This window comes from Haemaphysalis longicornis, unplaced genomic scaffold (assembly GCF_048455015.1).
Source record: "Haemaphysalis longicornis isolate Haplotype H1 unplaced genomic scaffold, Haemaphysalis longicornis Haplotype H1 scaffold_3, whole genome shotgun sequence".
NCBI classification, from domain to species: Eukaryota; Metazoa; Arthropoda; class Arachnida; order Ixodida; family Ixodidae; genus Haemaphysalis; species Haemaphysalis longicornis.
Genome location: NW_027526335.1, coordinates 57977734 through 58001011, shown reverse-complemented (window position 1 = coordinate 58001011; position 23278 = coordinate 57977734). Strand labels below are relative to the sequence as shown.

Below are 23278 nucleotides of genomic sequence, written 5' to 3'. Positions count from 1 at the left end.
GCACGACCGGCTCCGGTCGTGGGTTTTAGTCGCTGCAGTCTGCTGTGATGCTGCCCAGCACGGCCCAGCACTATAGAACCTAGAAGCGGGTATCGCGCATCAGCCGATCTACAGAAGAAGCCGATCTCCACTGTGCAGCGCCGGAAATGTGCCCATCTTGCTGGTTGCTTTCATCAAACTGCTGCTGAGTGTTCTCCGTGCGATCCTTGTGTGAAGTTGGCTCACCTTGGTGCATTTGGTGCAGCACCGCCACCCGTTTGTGCCAAGGAATCGGAGAGTGGAAGGCGAGCTTTACGCTCCCTGCAAGCTTTCGACATTGGTGCCTGTGCTTCTTCGTGTATTAGCCGGCGTGCTTCCGGCCGTCACTTTTATCTCGTAGTTGTGATGGAATATGCCTAGCAATAGTGACTTATTACTCAGGACTTCTATGAATAACCTCATTCTACTAGAGCCTGCAAGCTCCGCTTCGGTATGTTTGTAGTGCATCAGCTTGTCAAGTCTGTTTGAATTTGTAGTGTATTCTAGCCTGTGGGATCTTTAGTCGTTGCATAATTTTTCGTGTGCCAGCATTTGTGTTCAGTTTAGAAGAATCTAAAAAAGCATGTAATCTTAAGTTAGTGCGAAGGGTGAACAAGGAAACGGACAATGCATTTTAACTGTACATAGAAGCTCTAGTTACTGCATGTGGCTGGTGCTACCCACTATGATGCCTGCATCGCTTATTAATTTCAGCAAGGTAGGTACAAAGACATACACAGCAGAAAAGTGCCGCGCTGTTTTATGCTTGTATTTGGCGTTAGGATGAGGCGCTGTTTTATACCAAATCACCCAGGATTGAACTAACAGGACGGATGCTACTTGCAACTGATTTATTTAGGGTATGTCCATCATGTATGAGAGAAGCAATAACAAAAGGCCACAAGCATTCGACCAGAGCACACACAAAAAAGAACTTATCTAAGAAGGCACATTCCTTAGAGTAGATTGATAAAGAGGGGTCTCACTCACATATTATTCTCCTTCATTTGATACAAACTTAATGTGCCATTACACCACAGCTTCCTTTCGCTATTTTTGTTTATCAATTTGGGTACACAATTACAACCTTTGCAATGAAACAGCCTGGGTCGTTTACTTTAGGTCGTTTGGCTGATGTAAACTTGTCAAGTCAAGGGTGTCTCATCACACACTTAACAAGGAGCTTAGCATGCTTCTTACGACAAACTGTGTGCAAGTGTGCTGAAGAATGGCACGTGCCCACTCGAGGATTGGCAAGGGCAGGGTATTATTAGTGCTCACGCACTAGGGAGGCTGACCACGAGATATTCATGCACGTGTCTGGTGCCTCAAAAGCCGAACCCCTCCGACGGAAACGCTTGAGTTTGTGCAAAGCATTTCCAAATTGGCCATTTAAAGAAATGAAAAAAAAAACCAAAGGAAGAGCAACTTATGCTGCGTCTCATTTACACGCTAAAGACAAGCGGGTTCCATCTGGGCCCACTTAGTAAGGGCTGTAGCTGCACAGGATACATAGAGAACGACAGTAAGGAGAGCAGGGTAGAGCATATATACAGGAGACGCTCATTAAGACAAACTCGAGGAAACCGTAAAAATATGTATTACCAGAAATTTGTTTTAAGCTGAGGTTTTTGCGTTGTGGATGTTACAAACAAGCAAAAGTGTTGTTCATCCTATTCATGGAGTTCGTCTTAACTGGAGTAGAGGCGTGAAGGTTTGGGAAAAGAGAGCTGAGCACAACCAGTGGTCAATTTACTAAGACAGCAAAGAGGACAGCCGCCGACTGTGAGAAGCGGGGAGCTCAAGCTTAGTTTTCTTACAATATATATATATCCGGGTTCCGGCCTTTGCGGCTTTATTGCCTCGTACTCGTGCAGTGCATTGGCTCTGCAAGCTAAATAGTCTCACGGGTGGACAGGCAAAGTATTTCAACTGATATCAATGCTCAGTGTCACACTCGTCAGTCTGAACAAAAAAAAAATCAGAACGATAATCAAACTGTGCTACCCCCGCTCAAGCGCTACTACTCACACACTGAAGTCAAACGACTGCCAAATTCTTTTTTTCTATAATGGAGGGTATGTAATTTACAGAAAAAGCATGCTGTGTGCGCTACTTCAGATTGGGAAAAAAAAACTTCCACTTCCTTCAAAGAAATTAGATTTACTACTCCTGCGATACGCCTTTTTGCAGGGGTGTACAAATATCAAATTGTGTGCTGCAAATCACACACGAATACAAAAAGTGACTGCAGATGGAATAAAATATGTTCGACTGAATATCATTGATGTAGCGTGTTTACAGCTTTGAAAGCAGAGCTCAAAGAGAGAGAAAAGATAAATTGGTTAATCACAACCTGACATGTAGAGTTTGTGCACTGATTTAGAAATGGTACAAAAAAAAAGGTGAATAAGAGACTGGAGCAGTGAAAAAAGTTTGGCACACATTTTCTTGGAGACATGTGGGTTCTTCAACATGCTCTGAATAGAAGTATATTTGACGGGCTGCAGCCCCTCCAGTCATTGAAATAAGGCCCTTGCTATGCATGCCTACTAGGACCAGTATGCTACCGAGGCATAGCCAACAAGTAATAACTCAATTTCTCGTTCATGCCATCCCATTGGCCGGACACTTCTTTCCGGCTTATTAACTTTGCACAGGTAACATTCCACTTCAGTTACTGTACAACAGAGTTACCACTCTGGCTTTGCTCAAGGTGTTGCGTGCATTAGGCTTTCTTGCAAGGCTTAGTTGTCGTGCAGAAAAGCCGACCCGAACAGGCGTTCGTTGTGGTGAAGCTTGAAGGATAGCATGTTGTATGGCAGAGCAAACTTTTATAGCTCTGTTCGTAAATTTTGAATACCTAGAACGGTAAAATTGCACTTCGGATAGAAGAAGCGTACAGCATAAATCTGCCATTTGCTCTATATAGTAGCAAAATAGCATTAACTGAGGTATACATGCGTGGCACCTGTGATATCCAGCCGGACGTCACAGTTGCAAGCTGGCTTTCCTGACTAAATGTGGCCCTGCCTGAGGCATAATCAAAATAGGAAAAACACAGCATAATTTATGCTAGGTCACTCACTTTAGAGGTGCTGTTAGAAGTTTCTAGGCTATTGCGTTCATGTGTTCCAGGGTATCGCATTTTCTCACTACTTACATTTTGAAAGCTCAGTCCATATAAGTTTGGATAACACATTTGCCTTAATCGTGGGTCTCTATTTTGCGATCTTCTGAAAAACGTCTTCAGGATCTGCCATGTGTTCTATAGCTTGATACAACTTAAGGAGCTGTGCGTTCTGTAGGGAACCTTAGCAGGTATTTTGATGCAAGCAAAAATTACCAAAAGCACTTTTTGTTCTGTTTTAAATTACGTTACTGCTAACAAAAAATAGATCCAGTTTAAATTAAAACCATTATGTACTACCCACTGTAACGGCCCAGCGGCTAGGATGTTTCACTGCCATGATCAAAGATGTGGGTTCAATCCCAGCCATGGCAGCCATTTTTCTGGTAGAGGCAAAAAAGAAAACCGTTGTGTAGAGATTTTGCTGCACATTTCAAGGTCCCCAAGTAGTCAAAATTGATCCATAGCCCCCAATATGGTGTGCTTCGAGGTGCATGTGCAGCTTCGGCACACAAGTTGAACAAATCCTCTCCCCCCCCCTCCCACACACACAAAAACGGTACAAGTTTCAGCTGTCGGGGTTGCTCAGTTACATAGACCAATATAGGACCTTTACTTTCAGATTTTAATGTTAAGACTCAAAAATTTAGTGCTGCTTTGACAGGCCAGTGTTATTTTATTGCAGCCTTTCAGAATTTGGGGTATTGTTTTCAACAGTGAGCAAACCATGGTGTACACCAGATATTGCCTTTTCAGACAAAAATAGCAGACAGGTAGGCAACGCTCTTCGTAGCAGTGCAAAGTTGTGCCACCTCTATAAACATTTCGGTCGAGTTGTTGTCCCAGTCATGTTACGAATGGGAGCTCCTTCAATTTGTAATACTTCCATGGAGGCCTTTCCGGCCAGCTAGTGTACACAGACCAACAGACAGTTCTTCAGTAAAAATTTTCTGTATGCACTTAGTGAAAAATAAAGTAGGTTTGATGACTTGCTTTGCTGCCATATTTTCATTTTAATCTGTTAGGCAGGACCTGGCGATGAAGGTTACTCGTAGGACTGACACTTGGACAAGTAGATACAAACTATATTGAAAAGGTGCAACACAAGAAAAGGAATCGCACTTGTAAATAAATTTTATTTACACAAATGCACTGTACACGCCATTTGTGTGGTTACAATGAGGTGTACAAAACAAAACTATAGGCACCAGAAAAAATAGCAATGGCCATGAGAGGCAAACACGTACCCATTCAAAATTAAATCCTGGCATGCTGCAACTGCACTTCAACAACAATGCACATATAATCCATGTGGATTATGTGTATGGTTAGTGAAGAGGATGAATGAAAGAATCTTTCCTTCTGCGCTGTTTTTTTTACTGCGCTGCGGCTAAAACCAGGCTGGCTTCATAGATAGCGACCTTCCCATGGCAGCCGGCGACAATGAGGGCCAGCGTGCTGAAAATTGCTGGGTAGGGACGGCGCACTCCATCAGGTGGTGCTAAATAATCTCCAACCTCACCAGCTTCACTTTGCTCACAGTGACTGTTGGCACGAAATGTAGTGGCTGTACCAATAACAACCGACCGTTCTAGTTAGTATGTATATCACCGGTCAGCACCTAGAATACAATGGCTCGTCCAGACCTGACTCTCACCAATGGAAAAGTCAACGTATACAACTAAACCACACGGGTACCACACTGTCTGGCTCGACTACCATTAATTTTTGAGCATTCCCATTCATTCAAACATTCATAACCTTTACCGACCTTGGCTCTACATGGAGAAGCTTTCTTTTGGCGTGACAGTCATTTGTGCACATGCGAAATTTGACAGGAACGCTTGAGTTTGTGCAAAGCATTTCCAAATTGGCCATTTAAAGCATGGAAATGCTGTCATTCTTGCGCGGGAGCATAACAATTTTCCAGCTGCAGGAGCACTAGTTGATCCAAGCTTCTTCAGGGGCTGTGGCTCTTTCACATAAACTGTGCCACTTGTGTAGCACCGTCCTCAAGGTGGCTTGCCAGCCCTACAAATGGCAAAGTTGGGTATACGAGAGTTGGCCCTGGTCAGGGCCGGCGATGAGAGCCGTACACATAGTTATCTTCGTGATATCGTTTTGAGCCACGCCCGTATACCAAAGCGATAAGAACCAAACAAAAAGAAAATGCTTTTGCCATGCCGCTGCTGGCCTTGCTCAGTAAACCATCGGGTTGAGTCAAAGTGCAACGCAAGAAAATTGCACAGGATCTCATCATATTCTAACAGGATGAGAGCACGACAGCGTCTTTTATGGCTTGGTTTGTTGTTGAGCGTTCCGCCAATGCCGCCTATAGCCTACAATCCCGACAGTGCACTCGGTGCAGCCACTCATTACAGAGTCACTATCCATGCTGCTGCGGCACTGCCTCGACTGAAGCAGAGGGCCAACAAAGATTGCGGGAGCAATTTATTTGAAGCACATTTATTTTGGTGTTGCACGTCTTACGCAAGGAAATCGGAATTGACCAAGTGCCAAATGTTTCTTTTTCTGCAGCAGTATATGCAACAGTGCACACCAAGTGCTTCTTGTTTATTTCTTTCTGGTCCACGCCATGGAACAACCATCCATGGAATGCCATGGATGTGCGCACCATTCTGTGACGTGGAATGTTAGGAATGCATTAGGAAATTGTCAGCTGTTGTGGACGCTTTTTGCAGACAATATCTGAATGTGCATTCTGTGCACACCGACCGGGTGCAAGCGTTTCGCAACATAGCAAGTAATATTTTCGCATTTAGAAAGCGATTCACTGAAGCACACTGTCGAGCCCACAAGTGTACTTGCCGCAGTGTCAATGAGCCTACAATAAGTGCAACAAACTGAGGAGGAGGCGAAATACCATAGACAACAGGCCGGACAAATAGCTCACAATGCTTCAATGGGGATCACAAGCAGCACAAGCTGGTGCACTGGCATAGGAAAGAACTAAAAAAGGCCAAACAAGGAGAAAAAAAACACTTGGCATCGGTGAGCATGGGAGGTCACTGTATATAAAGTTGGTCGGAGCAAAACTGTTTTTTATAAACCCCTTCTCAATTGTTTTTTAACCACATTCCTCACTCCGCCGCTGTCATTAAAACAGTTGCACGAGGTGTGCATTTCTAGAGCAGCCGTTTTTCTTATGAAGGCAAACAAAATTGCCTTTGTGCGCAAAGTCTTAGACAACATTAATGCACCAACTGGTTTAATTAGCCGATAGTCTGCAACTATGGTATGCATAACAGCTCAAGTATGGCTTCCGTGCATTAACCTACAAATTTTAACTGCTGTACGGAAAAGAAAGCAAGCTTCATTAAATATATGTGCTGACAGCAATGTAAACTTAAAATTTCTTATAACAGAGATAGAAATTCTTTCAGAGCCAAAATGATAAAATTCAGTGCTGAATGATGCAAGGCACCACTAAGTACTGTCATATGTGCACGCTAAGAAAAAAGTTTAGCAGTGTCAGTAACTCTTCGTAAAACTTTTCTTTGTGCCCTTTGGCAGGACATGAGCAACAAAATGTCACTGAATTGCTCCACAACAATCGCTTTCTTCTTGTTGCTCTGCAAGTGCCATGGCTCCAGTCCAAAGCTCAAACAGATGAGACACTCTACCCCGCTGACCACGAACAGAAGTTCTTAGCTCGCTCCAGGGACACAACACCAGTGGTACCAATCTGCACCAAGTTTGTTGCTACCTGGCTTGTGGCTCCCTGCTGGCAAAAGAAAAAAAAATGTGCAGTGAGAGTTAGACAAGGGATTGCAGGGGGGAAAAAAAATCAATTTCTCCTTTTAAAGGATTGCAGGGCACACTGCGATTTCATGTATGCATAAGCAAACACACATGCACTCCTTAATGGAGGCTTCATGTCAATGAGGCATGGGTGAGATAACATTGCCCCTTTGGAAGGGAGGTGTGTTCTAACAGTGGCATTCTACTAGTTCATAACTGTCGCACATAAGAAGCTGCACTACTTCATGACTTTCTTACATTAGTGAGGTCCACATCTTCTTGTAAGCACAGTTGCGATCCCGCTCATTGTTCCCCACCCTCTCCTTAGCGGGGTGCAGCTCCTGCCCCGAGTCAGTGGCGGCTTTGACGGCGTGTAGTGATGCAAGTAGTACGGATAAATTTTAGCCCAAGCTTGGTAGGTGCCCTACCTTATCGAATCGCATCTGTCATTTTGTCAAAGTGTGGGGTCAATGGGCATGGAACAAAAAAGTGACTTGCAAGACAGAAAAAAAGAGTGTAACAATGTTAGACCACACAGAAAACACAGTGCAGTAGAAACAAAGGACAAGGTGAGGCCGGGGCAAGAGCTAACTTTCGACAAATGCTTTATTGCAGGACCTGCGCTTATAAAAACATCTGGCTCATAATAGGAGAGAAAGAAAGGAAAACATCAAAACGAACAACGAAAGATGAGACAAAAACCACCACGCGCCACCTACGCCAAGAAATAAATCTCTAGCTTTCGTAAAGCCACAGATGGTCTATTGATGCTTTGATCACCGGAACATGCCATCTCAGCTGCTTCCACAAGTTCTTTCGTCAGTCCAGACTGGTGGTAATGCAAAGCAATCATCTCGTCGTGCAGGGGATAACACAGGTATCCCGATACACACTTTTTACAATGGGCAGCCCGCTGGCCGTCAGTAGCAACGCTGCTTACTTTATCCTTGTACTCTTAAATGGACATTCAAATATCTGCTTGTTTGGCCAGTATAGTCGCTGCCACATGAGAGTGAAATTTTATAGACAGCATGATGCCCCCTGCGTACCAGCTTAGAGCAGACCGGTTTTTGCACACGCGTTATAGGCAGGTTAACCTGCACAAGCCCAAAAGCCTGTTCGGGGCTGTGAACAAGACATTGATCCCACTAACAGCCACCTGGCTGCCCATTGTAAAATGTGTGTATCGGGAAACCTTTGTTATCCCATGTACGACCAGACAATTGTTTTGCATTACCACTGCTCTGGGCTGACGAGAAACTTGTGGAAGCAAGTGAGATAGCATGTTCTGGTGATCAGTGTGTCCGTAGACTGTCTGTGGCTTTATCAAAGCCAGAGCTTGATTTCCTGGTGTAGGCGGCATGTGGCGGGTTTTATCTCATATTTTGTTGTTTATTTATTTTTTCTTTTCTCCTCTTACGAGCCAGATGTCTTTATATGTGCTGGCCCTGCAATAAAGCATTTGTTGAAACCTTGCACTTGTCCGGTCCTCGACTTATTCTGTTTTTACTGCGCTATGTTTCTCGTGAGAGTATGAACCAACATGCCCAAACATTTTCCCTTCTGTTAGACCGCATCCAGGGCATAACAAAAGCTCACAGAGCGAAAGAATGTTAAGTGAGCAAACGAGCTTTTCTAGGCAATGCCCAGGGGCGTCGGGTATGCTAGGTACAGCAGTTGCTGCAAGAACCAATGGAGAGTGCAGTAACTGCACAGAGACGGCAGTAAGAGGAGGAGGCTAGGGTATATATAGTCAGGATCCAGCTTACATGGCCTTATCGTCTGGGGGTAGGGTAGCGTATCGCCTTTATCACCTTCCAATAGTTTCAGGGAGAGAGGCCATGTAATTCAGCTGATATTAGTGCTCATTATCACGCATTTAGAACTTCGCAGAGTAAACAATGCCAAGGTCATCATGAAGTGTTGAACCCAGAATATTGGCTCAACTAGTTGCACAAATCAAGATAAGTAACAGTCACTAAGCAGTGCTTAGCATGCTACACATGCCCTAAGCAGTGCTTAGTGACTGTTCGAGCGCTACCACATCGATTCACATTAGGTAAACAAATTTTTCTCATCCGGCATGCATTGCATTCTGTAAGCATATATGCTGGTGCATGTATATATGTGTGCCAGCATATGTTGTATACATATGCACTAGTGGCATAGGCCAGATACATAAACTTGTGTATAGCTTCCTAGCCAATGCATTTTGGCCTTGGCAACTGCAACACCACCCGAAGGTAAGACTAGCCAGATGAAATTGTGGTGAAGGAACTCCTGACGTTTGTACTGTGGATACAGGAAAATTTTGATATAGTCAGGTACACATCACATTTTCTGATAAAATGTGGCACTCCCAGCATTCAGCTGAGTGACAGTGGGGTGCTGGTACTGGATGAATTGCATGGACATTGGAACGTAACGAAACCCTGCAGTGTACGAGTATAGCATTCCAGGTTACTCCATGTGAAGTAATACGTGATAGCTTAAGCAAAAAGCACCATATTCGTTTGGTCGGGGAAGTCAACCAATGTGTAAGCAAGGTGCTCACTGCATGTTCCAAGACATGCAAACGTCTATTGCAATCTCGTCCTGTCTATTATGTTCGGCTATTACGCACGCTTTCAGTGTTTAATGAACTTCTTATTTTCGCTACACACGCCCATTGAACGTCCGCACAACCAGCTGCGCCACCGATGCAGTGAGCAATTTTTGCGATTGTCGCCCTCGCCTTACCGCGGTCCAATGGGATCATACGTTAACACAAATTTATTCGTAAATTTTAACCCCATAAAAATCAGATTTAATCAAATTTAAATGTTTAGAGGATAATATTCGATCACTGACTGATTCGCACAATCGTTACTCGCAAGACATCCAATCGTCATCGCATCGTGACTGCAAGTTCTTGATCCGAACATCGGCACATCGTAACGGTCATTCTACGTAGTTTTTAACGAAATCGATGCCACAAGGCAAGTTACACTGACTGCAAATCATGCCTGAACATCCAAGGAGTACTATAAAAACAACGGCGCAACCGCAAACAGTAGGGCTCTTTGATTTCCAGTCTCGGACTCACCGCGGACTCCCCGAGAAGCAGTCCGGCATTCGATTTTCCCATGTATCCCTGACTTCGGGGAATCCTCGGACTACCCACGGCGAGTCCGAGACTGTAAATCGAAGAGCCCCAATGAAGCAACCAAGTTACAGCCACGGGACGTGCGACAACGCCGGTAAGCAGTTCGGCCTCTTCCACTGGCTATTGTTAGTACTTTACACATGTTAGCTGTACAGAACCGCTAGGCTCCGAAGCTTTTCCGGCTTCGGGTGCGTCACTTAAGATCAAAAACAGCGTACTATAGACCGTAACTAATGAATAAGCGGTATTTGAGTTCGATAACTCAATTGCCGTAAGCATACATGGGCGCCGCCATCTTGAATGTTTGTTTACATCAATGTTACCAGACCAGCATCGACATTTCGCTAAATTTAGCGGCCACTTACAATTATTGCGATCTGAGTACTCGTTAAGCTTCAAAAGAAAGCAAATATGAAATGGTAATAGAGAAAGCCAAAATAGCATGGTATTAATCCACAAAAACGCGAAATCCGCTGTAGCAAATCATGGTGCACTTGTAGCAATTGTAGAATGTGCTTGTAGCAGTTGCTTCAGCATGGTAGATTGGCGGCAAATTTTAAATGCATACAAGCAGATTTGTATACAGTGTTCGACCTAATCTCTTGTTAAGTATTGGTGACAACATGTTATTTAGCTACGCTGTCTTTCGGTTGGTAAGCGCGCTTTTTTTCCGTCATGCCGCTGCTGCTGACTGTGTGGCTTGCTGCTAGTTTTCTTTCAAGAAAGCCCCGCATTTATACGTTCCTTTATGTGTGACCAGCCATTGGTAACAGTCACGTTTTCACTGTCTTTTTCATGTGGTGCAAGCTATGTTCCATCAGGTGTATGTAACACCTGAGGTAAGCTTCCACAAATTTCTGCATTCTCCAAACGGGTGAAATAGAACAAGCTATGAATCTGACAAAAAAAAAACAAGAAAAGCGGCGGGCAACCAAGAATAGCTTGTTTTTTTTTCTTTTGGTTCAGAAACAGCGATTTCTTGTGTATGGTTGGAGCATTGTTGGAAAAATACACTGGCACATTGGAGTCCAGCCTGATGATACCTTTGCCCTCTGTGCACATAAAGCTGAAGTATCATTCGAAAACTCGGAATGCAAAATAAATGTGCTGAATACTGTCGGCAGACCAAGTGTGTTTTGTTCTTCAATTGCAGTGAGCTGTTTACGGTGTGTGATTTTGAGATTATTGGTAGCAGCATATCTGCATTGGGTGCGCTAAAAGTAAACATGATACAAAACTAGGATACTGCAAACTTTTCTGAACACTGCGCTAGGAATAATCATCAACGAAAAAAAGACGGCTCAAGAATACGATACTCCCTAATGCAAAATTGGAGCGCAGTGCAAACTGCAGTCTTCTCGGCGACAGCGTGTAGCTGCTGTGTCTCAGGAAGTGATCGTGTCTCAGGAAGCGAGCGCCTCGGTGCCACTGAGCATGTCTCGCGTGGCCTCTGCGCACTGCCCTCCCTTTCACACTTTCATTTTACTTTCCTCCTCCGCCTTCCTGCTTGCTCTATCTCATTTATCTCCAGTGCCCTCTTCTTCGTTCGGTTACAACAAAGTCGACGGCCACACGAAACCACAGGAGTCAAGCGGGCACTTAAAGCCAACTGCATTCAAAATTTCGACCTCTTGAAAACACCATTTCCGTATAGTCTGCTGAAAAAGAAAGCGAGATGCAAAATACAACGGCTGAAATACGCGTGTGGACGCCGCAAGCGGTCAGCAAAAACCGGCGATTTTGAAACCGAAATCGAGGAGAGCGCGGCCATTAAAATGACATTGCAGCCATCCAGCAAGCGGCCAGACGGCGTGCGGGGCAGCAAACGGGTGAAGTGTTCGCAGCAGAGCTTGACCGGTTCTCTAGCTGCATGGCTGGCCAGAGGAAGAAGCCACCGTCAGCTGGAGCGTCACAGGCGTGTCATGGCTGTTTACGCAATCTGCCGGCAGGTGCAGCGTGGTCTGCGGTGGAGCTTTTTTAAACGCTTCTGACTGATTAACGAGGCAGTTCACGGGGCTACCACTCGTGTCCCAGCTGATGTTGGGGTACTTACTAGACATTAAAATAAATTTGGTCGAGGTGAAATTTGAGTGCAGTTGGCCTCTTAAGAGGTGCGCTCTAAAAAAGAAATGGCAAGCAGATTGCCTTAGCAAGCTGCGTTGCAAAGAAATTATTTCTGTAGCTGAACAGTTCTGAAATTTGGTTGGTTCTGAAGTTTGTTCAATCTATCCCAGTCAGGAAGAGTATGATATACAGCTGTATAACTCCAGCCCTTTTTCATTTTTAAAAAGTGTGTTTTCCTGTTTTTCCTTACATTTCTTTTTTGCTGCTGCAGCAGCGCTGGGAGCATGAGCATGCAAGACAGAAGGTAAAAAGTGGTATGGTCACGACACCTTTCACTTGCATTACAAATTTGCTGATCCACTTTACTCGAAGTAGTAGAATAATTAAGTGAAGCATCAGTTTTACAGTTAAAAATGGGTAAAAGAAGTAAGTCCACCACGGGTATAAACATTTTAAAAAATGAGATGTCTATTTATATGTTGTATTAGCTGGCGCAGAATCTAGCAGTACACCCGATGTCGAACCACATTCCATACCGAGACACGGTGCTAGTAACTCCAATACCTTCGACAAACATCACGTAAACTGATAGGTTCGCCTGGTGCACTGTCGAGGCACGAGTCATGAGGTCCCCAGACAGCTCCGATGAATACCACGCAATCTGATAGCTTCAGCTGGGAGGCTATGGTGCCCTGCAGTGTTGTGGAGCCACCAAGAACTTGCTTTCGTTTTGTATGTTATTTCTCCTTGTAAGCCATGCTCCATGTGTACCCAGGGAATATAGTGGCTCTTCACTGCTTATAACACTAAATATTTATCCTCATGGAGCAGATAAGGTTTGCAGCTCATTAATACAGAAATAATAGTTGGCTCTGCCACATGACATGCAGACTTCCAAGCTTCACTGCATGACATTTTCTTTAGTGTTAGCTTTTTTGGCACGACGCCGAAGCCATGCAAGAAAGCCTACCACAAAAGACTTGCGCAAGAGTGGAACTCTGGCAGCCAATGTTGGCTGAGGAGCAACGCTACCTGGGCAAAATTTATAAACTGGAAACAAGTTTCCCATCAATATGGTGGTATGAGTGAGAAACCAAGGTTTATTACTTGCTGGGAATGCTTGCATTAAAGTAAAGGTCATACCAACCACTAACGTACCTAACCTCTTTTCAATGCCTGGAGCAAGCCATTCAAATGCAGTCGACGCTTGATCATCACCTAATTGGAATTTTCAGGTAATTGGAAGCAATGCTCTTGCCCCACCAATGTTACATTCAATTCAGTAGAAGAAATTGCTTGGTAATTTAAAGCTGAAACCCAATTTTTCGATTAATTGAAAGTTATTTCGAATAAAAAGCATCAAGGTGAACATCACATCTTGATAAAATTGGAAATTTTAAAGCGTCAAAACACCGGCCGTGTCCTGCAATGTTGGCACCATCACAACCGAGGCAGCGCACACCTGATAAAGCAGCCGGTCACTTGAGACTTGTGCCAGTCTAAGAATCTCTCTTTTGAGGCCCTCAACCTTCTTTGTTGCGCACAGCTCCGTGCAACAGTTTGCGCGGTGAAAGCTTCAGGCTTCGATTTTCACCACAAGTCTGAGCTATCACGGCAAGCTGTGTCACATTCGAATAGGCAACAAAACAAAACCAAGAAGAGAAGATTTTTGCGGACCAATGGCAATGCGCTATTGTGCCTTCTGTTTTTTTGTTGCGGACTTTGTACTAATGGTAGCCAACTGTATAATTTCTCTGGTCACAACATGTTGAGGAAACTGCATTTTCCACGGCAGGGTATGCCAAATTTCATTCCGCTGCCTTTCCATACTGTCTTAATCTTTTAAGGGGCAACCACACACAGCGACGTGAAAACTGTAACTCAATGGGTACACCAAACAGATAGCACGAGTGACAGCAACAAGTGAAAAAATTATCAAACTGCCGCCAATGCCCTCCGTCGTCGTCGTTCGTCACTGCTGCTCACTTGTGGGCTGCTTCTGTCCAGCAAAAAGCAAGCGGCGGCGTCAGCCCGTCGCCTTCTGCTGTCAACTCCCTTAGCAACCTGGTTATAAACATTTTCGCTTGTCACCGTCATCCACACTACCAGTTTGCTGTACCCATTGAGTTACGTTTTGCCGTCGCTGCATGTGGTTGCCGTTTACTTGCCATTTTTTGTACCATTTTCCTAGCGATACATAAATATTCTAATGCCTCAGGTCCTGACGACTGCCTAAGTTATCTTTTTTGTCACTTTGTTTTAAAAACTCTATAAACAATGAAAAAGATATCTGTATTCGAATATATTTGATTCATTCAATCCAGTCAGTTTTTGCTATTTGTATTTTATGCACAGTTCGAAATTTCCTGTTCGCACATCTCTAGTTAATATGTTATGCAAGATTAAATGAATGAACAAGCTGACCAATTGTTCAAACTTTCTAGGGAATGTGAGAGCAGTTGAAAAAACGAATGTACACAGAGAACGAAATCTCACTGGTAATAATCGTGTGTAGAAACCAGGGTCAGAGCAAAAAAAGAAATGCCAAAAGCAGATATCTAACGCACAGTAAATGCCCCCAACGAAGTAACTTGTGACGTTTCCATGTGAAGGAAGAGAAAGAGCAGGCTCAGAGGAGGTTGGCACAGGACAACTTCTTCTGAGCCTGCTCTTTCTCCTCCTTCACATGGAAGCATCACAAGTTTCTCCGTTGTGGGCATCAATTTCCTGACTACCTGTGATTTTGTACCCCTTCTCTCTCTTCTACCGTCTTATCTTTTCTTCATATGCTGCATGGCCAAAATATGAAGTAAAAAAAAAAGTGGTTAGCAGAGGGTGGTACATGAAAATTCTAGTTGAAGGCTGTAGGATAAAGCGAACAGCAATAGGGATCCTGCGGTTGTTGCCATTTTAACCTCTCGTCACGGCAAACAAAAAGTCAGAAAAATCAGATGGTGAATGGCTTCAGCATATTAAGTTTCAGACGTCATTATATATACAATAGGGTGGACGGCAGCACCACTGACGTGTCTGAATGATTGGACAATCTAAAAAATCAGTCTGTGACTGTGTACAGGTACCGTCATAAGTAATTGGAGCTCAGGAGCTGTGGCCGAACTGTATCGGAGCGCCGTGTAGCTGCACCGGCGGTAAATGAAAGGACGAAAACACGCATGTGCGCCTGCCGACGGCGATGGCCCATCTATACCTCTCAAACCCCTTTTTAAATTTGGCTTCGAGCATTGCTCGCAGTACAGTGCCGCTCTCGGCAACGATAACAGAGACGATTCTGGCAGCGTCTCTGGCGCACTTCCAGCTGCCGGAGAAGCGGCGCGCTGTCACGGGAATTTGTAGTGAGTTTTTCTTTCAAATATTTTTACGTGTGTACGCTATCAGCGCCATCGCCGAGACCAGTATGCTGCGAACAATGCTTGAAGCCAGGTTAAAAAAAGTGGTTTGAGAAGTACAGATGGGCTATCGCCGTCGGCAGGCGCGCATGCGTGTTCTCGTGCTTTCATTTACCGCCGGTGCAGCTACACGGCGCTCCGATACAATTCGGCCGCAGCTCCCGTGCTCCACTTATGACGGCACCTGTATGTAAAGATCGAAGTCAAACATTGCTTTCAGGATTAATTTTTCATCAAAGAATTTGGCATGACCTACTCGTTCGAAAGCACCTTTTGTCGCATGAAAGCTTGCTCACACCTATGACAATGCCACCAAGGAACGAGAGGCCTGAAGAAGACACCATTCAGTGGAGGGGTGTGAGAGAAGAAAACCCAGGGGCAACAAATGGATATGGACAAAGCAAGATAGCAGCAATTCTCGTCTAGTGATGTGAGACCGGCCAAGAAGTGCCCCGTGTTAGCGAAAAGTAGCGATTGCTACCTATTCTTTGATTACCTACGAGACTCCTGGAATTTCGAAACCACACTTGTATTGCTTGAGAAAATTTCTGCTGAAGTGCAATTACGTTAGTAAATTGCAATCTTTAGCAATTCAATAACCTATAAAACGACCATGCTCAGCAACCCTTGTAGTGTGATTATAGCAATTGAAAAAGAGAAGCAGCTGCATTACGTACACTCAACACCAACTGTCGGGAATCAAACGTGAGTGTGTTAAGTGGGCCCACCACATGCTACACAGTATATGTTCATTGAAAGCATCAAGTATCTCTATTGCGCTTTCCCTCCAACAGAATAAGTCATGACATGCATTCCGCGAAATAAATTCCATCTTCCAACTCCTGCATACAAACGCTGAAAATTCTCCATTCTGTTTTAAAAAAAAATTAGAACAGAAATTGTGAGGACAGGTGCAAATTGTATCCACACACACACACACACACACACACGCGCACACACACACACACGCACGCACGCACGGACGCCACATATATATGCGGCTCCTCAACAGAAATATACTTGCACTGCACTGTCTACGAAAAACAGGATCGGGAGCACAGATTCGGCGAAACACTTACATCCGCAATGAGAACAGTGGCACCCTGTATGCCAAGGCATGGTCAAGCAGTCTCTTGAGGTAGGTCTGGCTCTTAGAAACGCAGCAGGTCACCGATCAGCCACTCCTACACATGCTGGGACTGTGGTGGAAATTTATCAGCCCCTGTAACGAAAGCACAGTGAGCGGCGTCTCGATGACACATGATACGAAATAAATGTCTCCGAAACATTGCTTGCTTTACATTTGTGCGTGCAATCTAAAACCCTTGTTCTGCTTACTACGGCTGTTAACGTAGTAAGCCTCCATGTAATAACTGCCACTAGTGGTAAGCATAGTGACACCACAGCAGATTCTAGCCAACAGTTACGCATATGAGCCTGTAAGTTAAAAAAGAAAAACATCACGACACTAGCGTGCGTTTCGGGTGTGCTTTCGCAAGAAATGGCACGTAGCTTATCCACTTTGAAATTAGCCTACACTTCTACCACGAACACTAAAGGCAACATCACCTTGTGTGTTTTGTTCTCCGTATGAAAAGGGCGATGTGACAAGTCTACACACTTACCTCCTCACGAGCTTGTTGCTACCACCGACGTTGACGGCCACGAAACCGAGCTAGCGAAGTCTCCGACTTTGCGCCGTCGAAGCTGAGGCGCAGACTGACGTGAGGCTCGGTAGGACCCTAGGAACTTCAGTTGGAGTAAAAGCTGCGATTCCAAACCACGAAGGCGCACAGGCCGTCCGGCCGTTCTGTCGAAACGGTGCCGGAGAAGCAGGGAGAAGCACGGCCCGCGCCGGCCTGCGCGGACGGACAAGCAAGAAATGCGCAAAACAATGTTGCCAGCACGGCCAAAGGCTCTCGATTTTTCAGACCAAAGTTGGAGACGTTTTGAGGCAAAAACGACAGCGTTGCCAGCATAGTTTGGTGCGTTTAGGCCGATTTGGCGGCGGTCGCGGGCGGGTTTTAGTCGGATGCGATCCAGAGGGGGCTTTCGGATGTCCTGACCCCCCCCCCCCCCCCTCTTAACTTGGGAAATGATACCCCCAATTAGATGACCCCTCAGGTTGTAGAGAAAGTCTAGTTGATGATTTTTTCTTGTATTTTTGGTTACCAAAAATTTCGGTAAATAAAAGAAGCTACTATCATCCTTCTAAGCACCATCCCTATCATCATCACCACTAATAGAAGTCGACCCCCCCCTTTCAGAAAAAACCTGGACCTGCCCCTGAACAGTTATATGCGTTCATCCACAAGTGACCGCCCTGGTGGCCAGCGCCTGTGGTCCCGACTTCCTTTGACTAATGAACTCATACCGCTAGCGTATGTGACACTGGACGAAGAAAAGACGAAACACACACTAGTAACCAACTAGTAGCAGCAACTAAGTCGCCCAACATTCCGTTTTAATTTCCTTTGACCTCAGAAGAAAACATCACTGAATTCGATGAGACATTCTCCTGCGCGAGACTCTGTGCGAGTGCATATTCGTCTGCGACAACTATAACGATCTTCCCGATTGGTGCACTATTCACCGCAGCGTGGGGGAGGGGGGGCATGAACCCAAACGTGTCCATTTAATCCCGCTCTTTCTTCTTCCAACAAGGCCCAGATGTTTGTAACAATTAATTCAACAGACCACCAAAAACCCCGCACTGCGACTCGCAACACCTACGTGCCCCAGTTCAAACTTCAATGACGTTATGAGAAAGCCCTTGATAACGTGTTTATATTGTAGCAGCAGCTACGATTGTAGACCCTGGATGATCTTTGTTATCACGTGCTGTATCGACCCGTGATCTCAATTATACTAGGCACCTTCAGGTATTAAATGCAAAATGTATGCATTGCCCATAAGGGTAAAGGATTCGAAGTGAATTTACACTGCAGTATTGCAGTGTAAATTCAGTGTAAACTCAGTGTAAGTGGCATATGCCACTTCTGATTGTGAGCACGTCCGGCCATGCTTGAAAAATTTTGCAACAATTTTTTTGTGGCATCTTATCTAGAAGGCTAGGCCAAATGCACAATGTTATATTATGTTATATTATATAAAATGAGCTAATTTCGATGGCAAGGCCTCAAGGAGTTTCTCTAAAAACCGTCCCTGGGCCCTTTTTTAGCACTTTTTCCATCACATCCTCAGGCATCCTAAAGCTGTGAGTGAATGATAATGCAAGCTGCACTTTTGTTTTTGCACAGATGACCATATTCAGAAATGTGGCTGGAGGGCAAACATATGTAACCCCTTCATCAACTGCTGCCAAAAGACACAATGCCATTCATATTATTCTTCTCAAACATCAAGGGTTTATTGACAAAACAAATGGCTAGATGATATACCACACATCAGTAGGGCTTCTTGACGTGCTTTGACGCGGATGGGTTGACAATTTCATCCAGCTGCCTCTGCAGCTCTTCCAGCTCCAGGTCGGGAACATAGCGGATTTCCTCATGTTCGGGTAAGTGTTTGTGCAAGCTAAGCCGGACGCCTTCAGCCAGGCTGGCCTGCACAGCTTCCAGGAATATCGGGGCCATCACTCCGGATAGCTCCGACAGCTGCACACAGGTGCACAACATGTTAGGTGAGACACCGCAAAAAGGGGACCAGTATTTTGTACAAATAAGTGTAAAGCACCTAACATTGCATATTTTTCAAATCACCTTCAATTCGCGAAAAATTTAAGCAAGACATCACCGCTTTATAAACATGACTATTTACTTGCTCTTTTCTTTTTTAATATGTAAATAAAAAGAACTATAGCTTTTAATGATCTTAAAAGTTGGAAGTACAAAAATGCCAGATGTAGGAAATTGTACTCGCAGAGCAAACTTCGTAAGGTAGCATTTATGCGAAGAGAGCCATTTTGTCTTGCGTCTTCATAGTTCGTGAGGCATGTGAACTGTTATGACAGGTATGATAGCTCACTTGGCTTCAGTGGAAATTTATCCCCATTACTTCTTGAGAACACATTACTAGGGTTTTCAGTCTCTAAAAGCCTACTCTTGCCTTTAAAAAGGCATATTATGAAGTACCCCGACTGTAATTTTAACAAGACAAGAGCATTCCGACTGTAAATGGAGCAAGACAGAAAAGAATGCAGATTCTTGGTCATTTTTTTGTTTCTTGTCCCCTCCACCGCTCAAAATTTAGTGCCTCCAAATTTTTCTGGAACAGCAAGTTTAGGCTGAATTTTCAAGCCGATTTTTCACATAAAATTCCATACAATGGTTTGGTGGAAACACTGTGGACCACAATTCAAGTTTGGCAACAAACGTTCCAAGGTCACGAAAAGAACGTAGTTTAATGTGACAAAATTCTGATGCAATTGAGCTTTTTGTCTTGTCCATCTGAAATTAGGCTGGCCCTTTCACATTATGCAAATTTAACTGTAAAGTGTGGTTGCAGTTGTCAATAATGCATCCTACCTTTACACGTCATCTTCCCTGTGCACAGCAGCAGAGAACACAATAGCCTTCTTTACAACAACACTTGGCTAGGCTAGACCTAATTGGGGATTACCTTTGTGTTTCAGGGATAAGACGGTATTAAAAATATCTATTCCATAAAGAAGAAGTAAAATATACTTTTCAAGCGATAAACTAGAACAAACAATAATTAACTGCCGTGACTCAAATTAAAACATTTGAAACCACAACCCAAAGCCATTCCTGTACACCACAAAAATTGCATGAGTATATTTTTCAACACAAAACATCTGGTGCCAGTTAAGAGTGCCCCTAGATAGTGCTGTGTGTCCCCCCCCCCTTCCCCCATGTAGAGCACAGAAAATGGCACACCACTTCCCACCACCTGCCACTTCGCCTTAACAAAGCTCTATGTTGTCCCACTTTCGTGGTCAGAATGAAAACAACAGAAACTGCATTTGCTGAACATCAATGCAATTTTACAAAATAAACTATAAGGCTGAGCAGGGGCTTTGTCTTGCCCCAGGGTTTAATAATTCAGGCACAGGTATAAAAAAAATTGGCACAGCTTGCTTTACTGGTGCAAGGCTGGAGAAACAGCAGAGCTGGCGTATCCTCTCCTTGGCCGGCTGTTGCACCTCACATAGATTTCCAAACTTGCCGCTGAAAGTTCTTCATGACTGGCAGGTTAGGATCGAGTGGCTAAGGCGTTCTGCTGCTGAGCACGAGGTCGCAGGTTTGATTCCCAGCCGCGGCGGCCGCTTTTCTGATGGAGGCGAAAGGCAAAAACGCCCGTGTGTACGAGATTTCGGTGCACGGTAAAGATCCCCAGGTGGTCAAAATAAATTAGGAGCGTTGCGCCGGCGCGTCAAACCCTACAATTAATCAATCAATCAATCAAGGTTAGGATCGTTCTGTCCGCAGCCTTTCATGTCTCTCCCAAACTGGAGCGCGTAAGCACGCGCTATAAAACCCGCGGCAAGTGGCTTGGCGAACTCGGCGTCTGTGCTCCCCACTTCAGGTGTGAATGCACATGAACTGGTGAAGAGAACAGCATGCAAGAGGAGATCACAACACGAATGCTGGCTGGGCAGAGCATTCTCAAAGGGTGAGCTGGCCGATGCCGGGCACTTGTCACGAGGCGCACGCTCGCGTGCACTCGGTCTTCTTTCTTGGTACTTTTTTCTGGTAATGCTACATGGCGGAGATATAAGCTTAAACAGCTCTGCAGTTAGAATTGCATTTACACAATTTCACCCTGTTTCACTTTTCTTTCTGTTGTTTGCTGCCTACTTGTTCTGCAAACATATTGGTAATGCCCATCATGTGCCGCACCCTCTCCACCAGGGGCAGACATAGGAGTTCATTTCAGTGGGAACAGGGACACCGAACAGAAAGGAGAAAGAGAACAGATTCGACTAGAAAACGGCAGAGGCAATGCACAAAAAGTGCGACATTAAAAGCAGGCAAGCAAAAACAAGAGGAACCCCATGTCAGCCAAATGTGCACACTTTACGCTTGCATTTTGAATCTCTGTAGGTGAGGATGCCACAGACCATGCTGGGTTGTGAGGTACAGTGTTCTGACTGTGAGTGTTGTGCCCATGGGTGGCAGTAAAATATACAAGTCATGATCAATTGTAAAACAGCCAGTGTACTAGTGCTAATTCCCCCAAGCCCTTGAACTTTCACTCCTGTTTTGGCACGTGCGCATCCCAATGGAGAACTATGCCTTGCCAGTTTAGACAAATATGCAGCAATGCTAGCTGTAATCTCGGAGAAACGAGTTTAACCTCCTCCAAGGGCGATATCGTGAATTCATTTAATTGTACATACAAAGTAAAACTACACGAAACCACAAACCATTAAAACTGGTTTGACTGGCACTATAAATTCCACGCAATACTAAAAAGAAATATACTGCAGAAGGATCAACATTTGGGCGAGTTGGTACTGGTTATGTATCATCTTGACGAAACAGCGTAAAAAACGGGGACACTAGGAGAGAAAGCCTGTCGTCTTTCTCTCCTAGTGTCCCCGTTTTTTACGCTGTTTCGTCAAGATGATACATAATACTAAAAAGAACACGAACAAAGGTACCTGGATATTTCGTTCGTAAACGTTCAGCTTGAACGTGTCGTCCACTGTAGTGCTCTGAGGCTTGTAGGTTGATATGGCTACTGACTCGAGAGGAGTGGCCCAGCTATAAGAGAAAGCCACAAGGTTTCACCTTTTCCATAGCGTAATGTTGAACACCGGCAGAGGCGCGAGATGCACACAAAGCGCATGAAAATAGTTGCGTGTCGCTGCAAAAAAACAGCTACTTACCATTCCGAAATTCGAATGCCCAACATTGTGGCTATTTTGACCACCTTTTTAGCATTGTGCTCGAGGACTGTGAAGTCGTAGCCCTTTAGCTGGACGTTTACAAAGCCTTCGTACACTGGCAGCGGTGGTTTCAGGTACTGGGAAAGAAAACAGTTTCTTTAGTCGGTATTTAGCGCAATTCGTACTATTTTATGGGCATTTACCTGAAGGTATTCGGGTTCATGGTACTTCATAATTGATCTCGCACTAGGCGAACGCGCTTTTAAGGAAAGGCGTGGAAGATTTAAGAGAGCCTGGAAGAGCAAAAGAGAACCATGAGATGGGGCCGAGGACGTTGGGATTTCAAACGAATTGCGACTCACTCACCGACGCTACTGCTCGGTTCATGTTGGCTGCAAAGATGCCGTAGAGGACGCAAAACAAGGATATTAGTAAGAAAATGTAGTGACTGGGGAAAAGTAAGAAATATCCGGGACCCTTGTAAACAAAAATCAAGGAAATGCGACTACTCACAGAAACCGAAAAGCGCCGTCGACCATGCGCGTAAAAGCCGCGGATTGGCTCGTGTCGACGCAAAATGTCAACCTCTTGGAATTGTTTCGGTTTCGATATTGTCCGTTTATCCCAGTAACTCTGGTTTATCCAGGAGGCGATGGTTTATCCCATAGTATCCATTAGTATGCAAATGCGGTTCATTACCCTGTTTCGGTTCTGCATGCAAGCTACAAGGCAGTCATTAACGTTATCTCGAATTCACGAGTTCACTACTATTGCAAAGCTGGCCCCTATGTCCCTATGTCCCTATGTCCGTGAGCAACCATCCAGAAACCATTCTTCGCTGTCGCTTATTTCATTCATTACGTAAAACCACATTTTTCGTTCAGCTTTAGGCAGGTTCGAGTGCAAATCCTACGGCATGCAAGGCCCAAGTCTGCTTG

General features: G+C 44.7%; 1 protein-coding gene and 1 long non-coding RNA gene across 3 annotated transcripts; both read right to left on the bottom strand.

Moving 5' to 3' along the window:
- Positions 1–6637: 6637 nt before the first annotated feature.
- Positions 6638–17528, bottom strand: LOC144174490 (uncharacterized). Of its 2 annotated transcripts, none has more exons than XR_013323485.1 (3): positions 17152–17528; positions 16606–16748; positions 6638–6893 (listed from the first exon to the last, which is right to left on the bottom strand). It is a non-coding gene; the product is annotated as an uncharacterized LOC144174490 (long non-coding RNA). The 2 variants fall into 2 exon arrangements; XR_013323486.1 differs by having other exon boundaries at positions 6638–6890.
- Positions 17529–18871: 1343 nt separating this feature from the next.
- Mrpl48 (mitochondrial ribosomal protein L48) lies at positions 18872–22976 on the bottom strand. Its single transcript, XM_077703212.1, has 6 exons — positions 22854–22976; positions 22707–22732; positions 22544–22633; positions 22341–22477; positions 22113–22215; positions 18872–19143 (listed from the first exon to the last, which is right to left on the bottom strand). The coding sequence occupies exons 2-6, from the start codon at positions 22725–22727 to the stop codon at positions 18934–18936; spliced, it is 561 nt and encodes a 186-aa protein (XP_077559338.1). The 5' UTR covers positions 22728–22732; positions 22854–22976; the 3' UTR covers positions 18872–18933.
- Positions 22977–23278: the final 302 nt, after the last annotated feature.